General features: G+C 36.3%; 1 protein-coding gene across 1 annotated transcript; it reads right to left on the reverse strand.

The window, feature by feature from the left end:
• Positions 1-6,347: 6,347 nt before the first annotated feature.
• On the reverse strand, positions 6,348-9,293 carry LOC103450609 ((-)-germacrene D synthase-like). Its single transcript, NM_001329011.1, is given in 7 exon segments — positions 6,348-6,641; positions 6,951-7,196; positions 7,388-7,526; positions 7,638-7,859; positions 7,955-8,330; positions 8,427-8,688; positions 9,171-9,293. Coding segments are annotated over 7 exon segments (1,662 nt in total).
• Between the last annotated feature and the right edge of the window lie 4,681 nt (positions 9,294-13,974).

The raw sequence follows: 13,974 nt of genomic DNA on the forward strand, positions 1-13,974 counted from the left end.
TCATAATATGGATTTATTCACAACGCAACTTTGTAGGCAACTTGGGGGCTGGACTATAGTTTGAAAAGAAACATCACCAATGGCGGATCCAGGATTTCAAGATCGGAGGTCCCAAGATAAAAGTTCAAAACAAAAAAAATTAAACTAGTGTGGTTCCATATCACTATTTTTATTGAATTTGGCTCATTAAATAATCGAAATTAATCAACCACATCAAGTGGCCCAGTGGTAAGGGCACGAATTTCGACTCTCAACATACAAAAAACAGGAGGGTCCCGGATCCAAGGCTCCAAGCTAATGAGTCTGCTTGACTGTGGGCAAGAGAAAGCTGAAATGCCTCTATGAGTCTTCCAGGCCCCTAGAAGGGGTGGATAACCGTGGCTTGCCACTAGTTGTCCCGCTTTAAAAAAATAATAATAATCAAGATTAAACTCAAAGGTAATAAAACCAACAAATTCTCCTCAGCAACATAACATGTCAATTAATGACTCTACAAAGATGAAATTTGTTAATGTAACATATAATTACAATTGGGAGCTGAGACTAGAGTCTAGGATTAAAAAACTTAAATGAATTTGGAAGAAATAAAATTAGGGAGCTAGAGGTGGTGGAATGGCAAATGGTGTTGGGGGATTGGGTAACTTGAGTTTAAATTTGGGAGGTTGCGACGATTTGGGGTTGGAGTTCTTAAACATAATTTGGGGATACTGGAAAGGACCGGGGTTCTCAAGCTCTGTATAAAAAACATAGATATTTTAGTTTTTAAATCTTTTATAATTACCTGGCTAAAAAACGCTGTCGTTTCGGCAAGGTCTTTTAAAAAAAAAATGAGAAACCTCTTCTTCTTTGTTATAAGCACTGCTGGATGCACATCCATGGAGGCAACAAGCCTCTCCAATCCACCTGCCCAAATTGTTGGAGGGTCCCGAAGGTCGATCACAAGTGTTTCTTCGGACTTCCAGAGGGTCCTAGGACCTCCCGGGTCCCTAAATGGATCCGCCCATGACAGTAAGATGATATTTTAGTCTTATAAGCACACCCCCAGGGTTATTGGCGTAGGCATCTTCACACTTGTACACAACATCAATGACCCGAGTTAAATTGAGAATGCGGATTAGCAGGGGCATGGGGATAGCGGTAGGGTGGAGGAACGCTTCGTTTTTGTCCTTCCATGCATTATTCACTTGTCTTTGAAGTTTGATTATCGCTTCTTCTTCTGTGGCCCCATGTGGCCCCATATTTCTTCACGTAACAGTTCATAGCTGAGATAAAATGTTCTCTCTCTTGCTCAAACTAGACACCCAGCTAGGTTGCAACTCACTTAGACATAAAATAGATAACTTTCATTTTGCATTATTTTTTTAATAAATTGTAAGAAACTTGTTGAATACTAAAATGAACACAAATTATATGCTTGTTCCTCATGTTTTCATTATGTTTCAATACTTCATAATATATATGTCATTCTATTTTGTAATTTATGATGTAATTATAAATATATTTTAAGTATAAACAGACACTTATTAAACGAAATATAACAGATTTACTTAAATTCGCCTAATCCGCCAAGCCCCACCTAGCCGCCTAGGCGCTAGGTCCCATCCTACTGCCCGACTAGCGCCTAGCGTTTTTTAGAACCTTGTTTGTTTATACACATATGGTAAAGCATTTGCGGCACATTTTTCTGGCCTTGTAAAACCTTTAGACTCAATACTAAGCATATATTGAAGAATAGTACCGCTTCTCTTGCATGGTGGATGCGATATAATTTTCCATTGTGCGCAAACTTTTCATGAATTTCACTATATATATCCAACAATGCCTGATAGCAGACTTTCATATACTCTGGTAGTTGATTTATGGCTGAGACATCCCACCTGATCAAGTAATACATAAATCAATTGTGCATAATTAGGTTAGTTTTTCCTTTTTGATCGGATGGTGATATAAGGTAAGATATTTTATATATAAGAGAATTTTAACTAATGATATATTCATGCCTCTCAATAGCTTCAGTAAAGAGCTCCAGTTGTTCATTTGTGCCATATTCATAAACGTCATCGATAATGGATAATTATAGCAGTAACTTTGCAAGATGTCCTCCTAGCAAAGGAATATTGAGGCTGAAAGTAGACTGACAAACTCCAGCAGAAGTAGACCTCTACCAATCTGTCTCTTGCAAAAGGGAGCTTGTTAGGCACGTCCAAGTCCTTCCACCACCTGATCAGTTACAAAAATAATTATTTAGTAGCAAGAGGTGGAGAATTCAACTGTTTAGTAAGTGACTAGTAAAAGTGCCCGCACGGAGTTGGGGTTTTAAAATCATGTAAAATATGTAGAAAGTTATAATGTGTATATATACTATTTACCTACATGTGAAATCTATTTACAACCCTAAAAAAAGATTTCAACTTCGACATAACAAAAATAGTTTGCAGAAATCTTAGCAAGAATTAACTACAAATATGAAGGGATCCCCTATAATGAATAGTTTGCACAACCCAAGATGATATAGCAAGAAACGAAGAATGAAAAACCTTTCCTTCTGTAAAAATGAAAGTAGTAATAACAACATCAGTTCTAGACATATTTGAAGTGTCGAATATAGGAGCATACTTATTAGCTATTGGATTATTCCTTGTCAATGACAAACAGCCAATTTCCGCACCATTTTTCTAGAGCTTCATAGTTGACATAGTCTGAAGCTACGTAACAAATCTCGCCACTTCTTTGAGATAGTTTCGAGCAATCTGTGGTTCCCATGAGACACCTTTGCTTTACATCTCAATGTCAAATAATCAGGAAATCCAGGAATAAGACATTGGTGCAATGATTCTCTATATTCCAAAAGATTGTTAAATAAAATCAACGAAATACTCGAAACCATAAAAGAGAAAAACTACATGTGTATAGAGCTATTCTTACAGGCAAACTGGTTGAGTTTGATTCACAAGTTGAACACACGACTTATTAACCATAGTCATTAGTGATGACATGGGTACTTAGTAATGAAGAATATAGTTAGTTGAAATGTGTTGGTAGGTTGTCATAAGGATAAGATTGGTTAGTATAGTTAGAAGGGTATTATTGTAATTAGGTTATATGGCTATATAAGGGATTGTATAGCTATCATTTCCTTAAGTTCTTTTGTATACATTTTCTCCATTTTAATCAATACAATCTTTCTGGTTTTTCTCTCTATCATCTTCATCTTCCTTTGTACCAATTCTTCATCTTTTACAATGTAGTTAATATGGTATCAGAGCCACCAGGCTTACGCCATTGATTCTGGTGGTTCCGTATTATTTTTTTTTCATTAGTTTCATTTTTTTTTCTTCCGTTAATTTCCTTAGTGTTTCCGCAATTGTTCCGTAACTTCTGGGTTGTGAACAATATATTCCGATAAGGTTTTTCTGGGTTGTGAATTGAGATGTCGGATCACAGATCGTAGTCAGGGAATTCTTTGGAGTGTTGTTTGGAGTGACGGATCGTGGTGTACACAAGAAGCCTCCGGACAGACGTAGACTCACATCTTCACCTCTTTGCTCGACCTCTGTCGCAGCTTCCATGGCAGATTATGGCCGCGTCGATGAAGATGAAAATCTGATCCCTCTGAAACCATTTGCTGCAAATTTCGCAGACAAATCGGTTCATCGACAGACGGGTCTTCAGGGCAGTGCAATCACCTCCGCATCTGGATCTGGCATTCCTGATTTGGGATGTTGTCAGTTTCAAGATCATGCCGAGGAAGACGACGGACCAGAACGTGAGCTTGGCGAGCGAGCCGTGCCAGTGGAGGTGGTATTCCAAGATACGACGACGTTTGGGTTTTGTTCAGTTGCTCTTGCTCGACTCGATCGTCTCGGAATTTCTCTTCTGTGTTGCTGATTGGACAGTGGGATCTTGGACTTTGTTAGGTTGTTTCTTGTATCTGTCATCTTCTTTATGCATATATGGTGTTTGTGAAAATGTCTGAATGAAACTAAATGCCGCAAGGAGATCGGTGATCTGGAGATTTGGTTCTTTCCGCTGTTATCGTCTTCAAGGGTTGTTGCAGAGGTGCGAAATCAGAGTGTTGGATTCTTCTGGGCTTTAATTCGAAGATTATAGTCAATTTTTTTATTTCTGGGTTGCTAAATTCTCAAGATGTTGAAGTGGGATATTTCTGATTGCTCTGGGATATATGTGTTGATTTGGGTGTTTGTGTTCATCTGCATATATTGTATTGGATATGGTGATGTGTTGAAATACGAAGTTTTGTAGTCAAGAAAGTGTCAATCTTTACAAGAAAGTGTTATTCTTTCTGCATCAACATCGTGTGGGAGTTTCTACGATTCTGATGATCTGGTGAAGACTTCCGATTGTTTGGGTGCTGCTTGAAGATTGGGTGTTTGGTGATCTGACACGGCGCTGTATGGTTGTTTGGAGATTTGGTGGTGCGATTTTGGTAAATCAGGTGAATTCGTTTACTGGTTTTGTTTGTTGCTTATTTCGTGAAGATGTGGCCTTTGATGTACTTTCGAGATTTTATTGAAGTGAAGATTTGGAGTTTTTTTTTTTGGTAGAATCTTGATGTGTTGATCTCTGCAAGTATTAGTTTTCTTGTCAATTTAAAGAAGAAAGTGTCATTCTTTCTATGAAGCTTGGAGTTTCATTCTCCTAAGTTGCAGTATGATTTGGAGTTTCATTCTCCTAAGTTGTAGTATGATTTGTGTTCATGGAGTGTCAGTCTCCTTATTTGGTATTTTTAGTAGAACTGTGAGATTTGTGTTGTGCTTTGGAGTGTCATTCTCCTTGGCTGATTTGGTTTCTTGGAGTGTCATTCTCCTTGGTAGATTTAGTTTCTTGGAGTGTCATTCTCCGTGGTAGTTTAGTTTCTTGGGAGTGTCATTCTCCTTGGTAGATTTAGTTTCTTGGCAGTGTCAACTATGGCTTCTCAGTTCACAGTCGAAAATTTGTTGGGTATGTTCAGACCAAGACCACGAAGCATAGCTCTTTCTCCTGCAACCATCATGTACTTTGGAACATCCTGTGCCATCACAGAACCACCACCAATAAATGAGAAATAGTCAACATGGCAGAATTGATGAACGACAACAGCCCCTGCAGACATCTTGGTCTTGCAGTTCCAGATTAGTTTCAGCGTTCTAGCTCGTTCAACCTTCACTTGGCTACACCAAGTTCAGTTTGAGGGGGGAGTATTAACCATAGTCATTAGTGATGACATGGTTACTTAGTAATGAAGAATATAGTTAGTTGAAATGTGTTGGTAGGTTGTCATAAGGATAAGATTGGTTAGTATAGTTAGAAGGGTATTATTGTAATTAGGTTATATGGCTATATAAGGGATTGTATAGCTATCATTTCCTTAAGTTCTTTTGTATACATTTTCTCCATTTTAATCAATACAATCTTTCTGTTTTTTCTCTCTATCATCTTCATCTTCCTTTGTACCAATTCTTCATCTTTTACAATGTAGTTAATACGACTTACCCATTCTTATGATAAAATGTGTGTTGTCTGTTGAGTTTGAGGGGTTATGTTTTATACATTTAATGATATTAATATCTTGTTATCAAGAGGAATATGACGGACTATTCTTAATTAATGTCACCTATATAGGAGTAAATGGGGCCGCATTTATGAGAATTGAAATGGCTAAATTATCTAAAACTCCTACGAAATCCGGGATTTGTTCAGGGCCAAAATGAACACAACCGTATGAATTGACATGTGGCAGACATGCTATGTGTGTAGCATGAACAGTTCAAGATCTTCCACATCCATTGTGTCACCAAGTAAACCCGATATGTTTTCACTAGGGTAAGTTTAAGTCCAAAAGACACTTCACCTGATGCATATCATGTCTATTCTCTCTTAGTTTTAGGCAGCCTAGACATACATTTGCATTTACATTTGCATTCAAATGTGGGGTATTGTTGGAGTTTGAATGAAATTTCAACTCAAATGTAGGGTATTGTTGGAAATTTTGAGTAGAAATTTCATTGTCCCACATTGGCCATTCCTAAAAGGTTTCCTCATCAAGATGTCATGTCGAATCTGTGTCCAAGTTTTGGCACCAACAGCTATACATTCATGTTCTAACAGCTATATATTCATGTTCTAGTGTGCTATTTGAGTTGAAGAAATAATATATGATTTATTCAAACTACATAGAAAGTTCTTTTATTAATCATAAAATCATAAACATGGAAAACAAACGCACAACCCAAATTACATTTTTGCAGTCTTAACGGATGGTAGCTAGCTCCTTATTATTTGTAGGCAACTTGGGCGCTGGAGATACACTTTCAAAAGAAACATTACAGTAAGTGGATATTTTAGGCTTATAAAGCCACGGGTTCCACTAGTGTAGAAACTATAAAATCTTTTAGCCCACCGTCAGCATTATTGTAGCCATCTTCGCACTTGTACACAACATCCATGACCCGAGCAAAATTGAGAATACGAATTAGCAGGGGCATGGCGACAGCGGTAGGGTGGAGGCACGCTTCGTTTATGTCCTTCCATGCATTATTCACTTGTCTTCGAAGTTCGATTATCGCTTCTTCTTCTGTGGCACCATATTTTCTCATGTAACAGTTCACAGCTGAGGCAAAATGTTCTCTCTCTTGCTCAAGCTAGTCAGGCATGAGGATTAAGATAAAGGAAGACCATTAATATAAGTATTAGTGCAATCATAATGGTCATGCTTGTCAAGATTTCAGTTAGGGGTTCAACAGTTCACTACTAATGGGTCAAGCAGTGATACTATTCTAACTTAACCATTTGCTAGTCCAGCAGGCGTAGGCTTTTGTATAAAAGCGTCCAATGCAATTAGAAGTGGAACCAATTAATATGAGTTATATTTTATTCTGTCTGGTTTTCAGCGTGAGACTGTTTACATTCTACAATACTCATTAATACTATTTACATATACGATTAAGTACCTTATGGTCCGCTATGTCATCCATAAGTCTGGTAACTGTTGATGCAGCCTTCACTGCCTGAGGGGAAGTTAACAACCAATCAAAGGAGTCTATTGTAGCTTCTTCCATTCCAACAAACGATGTGGTTATTAGCAACGGGTAGCCACAGGTCATGAGTGATACAGACATGTATTCATCCAATGATGGCATGTGATTCTGGCGGAACATTTTCGCTTCATCGAAGAAGCCTCTAACTTGGTTCTTCATCTGGCACATACCAGATCAAGAGATTATATCAATTTTTATCGTTTCTACTTTTAATTAATATTGATATATAAAGATTATTATAAATAATTATTTGTTTCTATACATATTGTGAAGTATTTGCAGCACGTTTTTCTGACCTTTTAACAACTTTAGACTCAAAACTAAGCGCATATATATATATGGATTATTACCGCTTCTCTTGCATGGTCGATGCGATATAATTTCCCCTCGTGCGCAAGCTTTTCATGAATTTCACTGTATATATTCAACAACGCACGATAGCAAAGTTTCATATACTCTGGTAGTTGATCTATAGCTGAGACATCCCACCTGATCAAGTAATATATAAATCAGTTGTGCGTAATTTAGTTTTTCTGTTTTGATCAGATGTAAGGTAAGATAATTTATATAAGAGAATTTTAACTAATGATATATTCATGCCTCTCAATAGCTTCAGTAAAGAGCTCTAGTTCTTCAAATTTTCCATGTGTATCATAAATGTCATCCATAATGGATGTTATGGCGGTAACTTTGCATGATGTCCTCCTAGCAAAGGAATACTGAGGCTGAAAGTAGACAGACATACTCCAGCAGAAGTAGACCTCAACCAATCTGTCTCTTGCGAAAGGTAGCTTGTTTGGCACGTCCAAGTCCTTCCACCACCTGAGTTACAAAAATAATTATTTATTAGTAGCTAGAGGTGGAGAATTCAACCCTTTAGTAAGTGATGTATATGGATGAATAAGGAATTAATTTACCTTGTGATTTCGCTTAGTTCTTTCTGATGGACTCGTTGCAGTCGGTTGAAATCCAACTTGGCGAACGTTAGGAGAGTTTCATTCGGTGATTCTCTTAGTTCCTCGTAGACAGACAAGTAATACCTTGCTTCAACCCTTGGTAAACCCTTTCGGAGCGGTTGATTTAAGGCATGGGTTACTGCTTTTGCAAGTGGGGGGCTTAAACGGGATGTCGCCGACTCGAGATTAGTCGTGGTGAAGGTTAGTGCCTCATCTAGTATCTCCTCTCCATGTATCCTATGGTGTGTGGCTTCATACAAGCTTAGTAGTCCTACAACATCATCAACGAGAGATTCCTTGAATTTTCCATCACCGTCCTTGAGCTTGTTGAATAAGTCTGCATGACCAACCAAATGGAAAATTCAGAAGCTCAAGAAGCAGTTAGATAAAAAAAACAATATATATGACCAGACCACCATCCGAGATTACTTACCGCATGAAACGTTATAACCTTGTTGTCTAAGCAATCGAAAACGAAGAGCAACTGTGTACAGGTCATCCAAATTGTAAGAGCTCTTGTGAATTTTCTGTAAAATTTCTTCAATTTCATTTCCAAAATGGTAGGACACACCTAAGCGTTGAATGTCATCGATCAAGTTCAACTTTTGGGAAACATTTTCAGGTGATGTCATTAGAATGCTTCTCACTTCTTCCTTCAGTTCTTGTACATGTTGTTCAAGTTCAGCATCCACTTCCTCCACAAGATCACATTTTGATTTAAGAAAACAGAAAACGCATAACCTTTATGATATGTTTGAATGAGGAGGTTTCCAAGTAACAAAAGATATAGACTACAATTAATCTAAGATAAGTCTTGTAACACATTAGAAAACGCATAACCTTTATGATGTCAATTTCTAAATTGTAAACATTGAGAAAAGAGAGGCAGCTAGCCTGAAATAGTTATTGCATATCAGTTTTCATGACTTTAAGAACCTGTTTTTCCCAAAAAAAAATAAAAAATTGTGTGTGAATTTAACTTTGGTAGTTAGATTCGCAACATGTTTGCCACGTTAAGGAAGGGAAAGTTAGATAAAATGATTTCGAATCAGTAGCATTTTAAATGATTAAAGTGCTCTTTGGTTTTTTTCCTCTTTTAAAATTACAAATTTAATTTTCATAATAATATAGTGTTCAAAATATATAATAGTTTATTGTAGTAAGAAAGAAGTCTTACCAAAGAAGCATAGGACAGAAAATGGTCACCCCAAATGCTGGGAGAAAAAGTGGCTGAAGGCTTAGGATCAAAAGTGTCATTTGGGCTTGAAGATTGAGATAGTGGAACTTCCAGAGAAGACATATTTCAAAAGATTTCAAACTTGAAGCGAACTAGCCAAGTGTTATTGCTTTTGTATCAAGTGCTGGTGTGAGTTCAGGAGCTCATTAGCTTTGCTATTTATAGTATCGCTGACTATCTACCCCGCACCCACTGGAGAAAAAAAATATCTACAGAAATTTTACTGGTCGGTCATCTTGGCTTTTTAAACTTTTTTTTATTACATAAATTCTTATCTTTATTTTTTTAACAAATAATAGAATAGTTTATATTAAATTTAACTAAATTACAAAAAAAAAAAAAAAAAAAAAAGATTCGAACACAAAACCACATGAACAAAAATTTTTAACCAACTGAACCACAAATTATTTACACATAAATTCTTAACTTATGCTCTTCCCAAATCTGATCTTTAATTTGTGGGTCCCCCACTCAACAAATTAATAATAATTTGTCTCCCTTCCCACTCAACAAATTGGTTTTTTGTTTTTTATTTTTTATTTTTTCAGTGAGTAAACCAACGCGCACCGACTAAGGTCAGTTTGATGAGCGGTTCCTATAATTCTTGGACATCGGTTAACCGAACCGACTCGTGGTTACTTTTGTATGTTTTAATCATAATAGATGGTGGTGTATTTGTGGTCTCGTTTTGAGTGTCTAATTAATAGAAATCAGGGCTGGGTTCGGTTGGCAAACCGTGCCAAATTCCTTGTGCCACCTACCAGCCACATACATAATTACTGAAAATCAGTTACCGCTAGCCAACCGTCTTCTTACGGTTGCCAAAAATTGATTCAACCAAAATTATTGGCTGGTTCGGTTGGTAAATGGCACAACCAGTGGTTTCCACTTCTTCCTCGCTATCTTCCAGTTCTAAGGGCTCAATTTGATTTTCAGATTGGGGTGCTTGTTCGGTTGCATTGTGTGGTTCATTTTAGGTTAATCCATGTTGTGCACTAGCGGTTGATTGGCTAAACTCCATCATCCTAAACATAAGCAATGCATATACATTCAAAATCATATATATGTATGTGTATGTATAGTATTAGTAATCATCATGCTATCAATTTTGTTAACAATATTTTCTATATTTATTATGGCATGAATCATATACATATATACATATATTTTTTAAACCCTAAAACTAAGGAGTCATTTATTTTCTAAATCCTAAAACTGAGGAGTCAAGTATGTAAAAAATACCTAAAATATCTAAATAGGAATATATATATATATATAGGTATGTATGGCATACCGCCGGCATACAAAATCAATTACCAAAGTCATGCCATTAATTTTCGGTTTGGTAAAATGCCAACCGATAATTAAAAAATGCCAAAACTATATCATACCATTATGAGCTGCCCGGTATGGTTCGGTCGATAAATTAGTTTATGGCAAAATTTCCCACCCCTAGATATCACTTTTAACCAAAAAAAAAAAAATATATCAGAGTAGAGATAAGATTCCCCTTTCCTTTCACTCACTCACACTCAACTCTCAGACCCTCGAAACCCTATCGTTGTCTTCCCCATCTCTTCAGTAGATTGCCCTTCATCGTTTAAAAGGTAATAATCAAAAGACTTCTGCTTTTGGGTTCAGTTTCATCTGCTTTTGAAATTTTTTTACAATGGTCCCATTCGTTTCTACTACTTTGGGTTTGATTTCACCTGCGTTTTATTCTTTCATCTGCTTTTATGATTTTTTTAGTGGTCCCATTTGTTTCTTCTTTTGGGTTTGATTTCATATGCATTTCTATTCTTTCATCTGCTTTGGTGGTTTTTTTTTACAGTCGACCCATTTCTTTGATTTTTTTTTCTTAGTTTTCTAGATTCGTTGACAATGATTAATGTATTTGATTAATCATTAAAAGTTGATAATGTTGTATTTGATTAATCACTAATAGTGGTTAGTGTTTGGGTAATTAATTAACATTGGGCTGAAAAATATTAAAAGCCCAAGCATGCAAGGGCTTTTTGGATTTGAGTTAGTTGAAGCACAGGCCCAAGACAGAATTAAATATTATTTCTTGGCAGCCAATGGACAGCAAGTCTATGATGGAAGTGATAAGGGACAAATGACAGCTCACCTTCGGTTCGATGGCAACCCTTCAATCCACTTACCTTCGGTTCGATGGCAACCCTTCAACCCTTCAAGGGCCCTATGTCATAAATCTATGTCTTTGATTTTGTGCGTAGTTTAAAGGGGATTGAAGGTAACCAGTCAACTGACGTTGCCTCTCCTTGCTCCATTATATCACTCACCTTGAAGTGCGTGGCCAAAACATTTTCTGAGAAAAGTGAACGCGGAGAAAATGGTAGAGTTAGTGATGGAGAATTCGCAGTTGGAGACCACAGAGGACTCGCAGATTCTGTCATGTATGATGATAGCAAAATCACCTTATTGGCCTGATGTCATGAAAGTTGAACGGATATAAGTAAGAGTCGTGTTCTTCTAAAGTTCTTATTTTGAGATTACGTGGAGATGAAATGCATATTAATTATAAAATTATGCTAGTTGAGATTCAAAAGCTTAATATATTTAATAATTTAATAAAGCAAAATCACCACTTAAGTGTGATTTGCGTTTGAAGATTGAGATGATGGAACCTCCACATAAGACATATTTCAACGATTTCACAAGCCAAGTGTTAATGCTTTTTGTATCTGGAAGAGATCTCCTTCGAATCTCTACCACCAAATTCTAGGGATCCGGAGATTCGAGCTCTTAAAATTTGATTCAACGGCTACAAAAATGAGGCTTCTCTAAGAGCAACTCCACCCCTAAAACTTTGCACCAGCACCCAACGTATTTGTCCACTCAACTAAACAGTAATAGACCCCAGTGAACAGTAATAAGTCAAAGCATCTCCACCTCTAAAAAAAATAGCATAGTCCATTTTATTAAATTATTATTATTATTTATTATAAAATAATAAAAATAATAATTTTATTTTTTAATTTCTGAATTTATAAAAAATAAAATAATATTTTTATTTTCTCCTTCCCATCACCATCATTACCGTCAAACAACCGGCGACGCAGAGGGACCTTGAGAGGCGGGGAGGTGGTGGCGCAGAGGGATCGGACAACGGCCGCGGCGATGAGGGGAGGAGCGAGAGGAAGTAAGATCGGATGTCGACGGTGCCGATGAAGATTGAGTAGGTGAGGAGGAGGAGGAGGAAGGCGAAGGAAATCCCCAGGAGAATGGAGATATGGGTGCAATGGTGGGGTGAAGTTGGTTGGCGCGTAAAAAAAAAAAGGTCCTGATGTCACGCTGGCGTCAGATAAGCCGGTCCCAAGGTCAGTAAAAAATGGGCTGGTCTGGAGACTGGCACGGGCTGGGTGCCAGGCAAGTTTGTGGGCTGGAGTGGATTGACAGGGTGCCAGCCTTATTTTTTGACTGGGTGCTGGGCTATTCCACCTCCGGTGGAGTTTCTCTAAAAGTTATAATAATTGTAATCGTTTGATCAAATTTCAAGAGTCTGGATCCCTAGAACTTTATGGGAGATATCCGGAGGGGATCTCTTCCCTTTTGAATAAGTGCGGGTGTCAGATGTCGGTTGAGCAGTTCATGAGCTTTGCTATTTATAATAAGGAAAACTAATGAAAAATGCTTGAAAACTTTGAGTTTTAACAATAAGGACAAAATAAAGGGTAAAGTAAATAGTACTAGAATTGATTTTTTAGTGTAAAAATATGATTTTTTGTTAAAGTAAATCGTATCATGAACTTTTCGTTAAAGTTCATTTTATAATATCGCTGATATACAGAAATTCTTCACAAATCTAATCTTTTATTTGTGGGTCTCCCACTCAAAAAAGATAATAATTTGTCTCCCTTTCGATTTGACAAACTCGATTTTTTTTTTTTTTTTTTTTTTTTTGTGGTGAGTTTAGAACTAAAAGTAATTTTGATAGAGGGTTGTTTGAGCTAGCATTGTTCAAGTTTGGCTTGTGTTACTTCTTATATGAACTTATCTAGCTTGAGCAAACTTAAAACTTTAAGCTCGGTTCTGAGCTCAAGCTTTCTCAATCTATTTACCAGTTCCGCTCTTGTAAAAGAAATTCACAAGTGGGTGGCACATTTTAGTAATCAAATATATAAAACATTAAGAATATGGCAAAAAAAATTTCAAATATGATATATTTAAAATTTTCACATAAATGCTTTTTTTTCGTCACACGTCTTAAAAAATGCAAATTAAAGATAGTCAACATAAACTTTAAAAAAAATTAAACATATTTTACTTTCTAAAGTGTATCACATACAAATTAGGTGAAAAAAAAATATAATCTTTTTTTTTACAACAAAAAGTTTTGAATCAAATTTAGTTTGAGTTGTCTTATGAAAAAATGTGAGCTTGCTCACGAACTTTACATGCAAAAAAAAATATGAGTCTTTAAATTTTATATATGATTTTCTTTTCTTTTATTTATGAATTTTTTTGAGTTAACATTAACATGAAAATTTAAGATTAGATTTATATCTCTCATTTTGTCGATTTGCTATTGGTTGGATTTCAATTGTTTTTTTAAGCAACGAGGTAGACATGACAATATCGTACAAAACTCGTTAATACGACAAAAAACAATAACAAAACGGAAAATTAAAAATATTTGAGTTGAGCTTTAATGTGTTTGAGTTGAGATTCGTTAGTGACATATTAACTAATTGATTAATTTAGTTTTGCCCACAGGTATCCA

This window comes from Malus domestica, chromosome 12 (genome assembly GCF_042453785.1).
Source record: "Malus domestica chromosome 12, GDT2T_hap1".
NCBI classification, from domain to species: domain Eukaryota; kingdom Viridiplantae; phylum Streptophyta; class Magnoliopsida; order Rosales; family Rosaceae; genus Malus; species Malus domestica.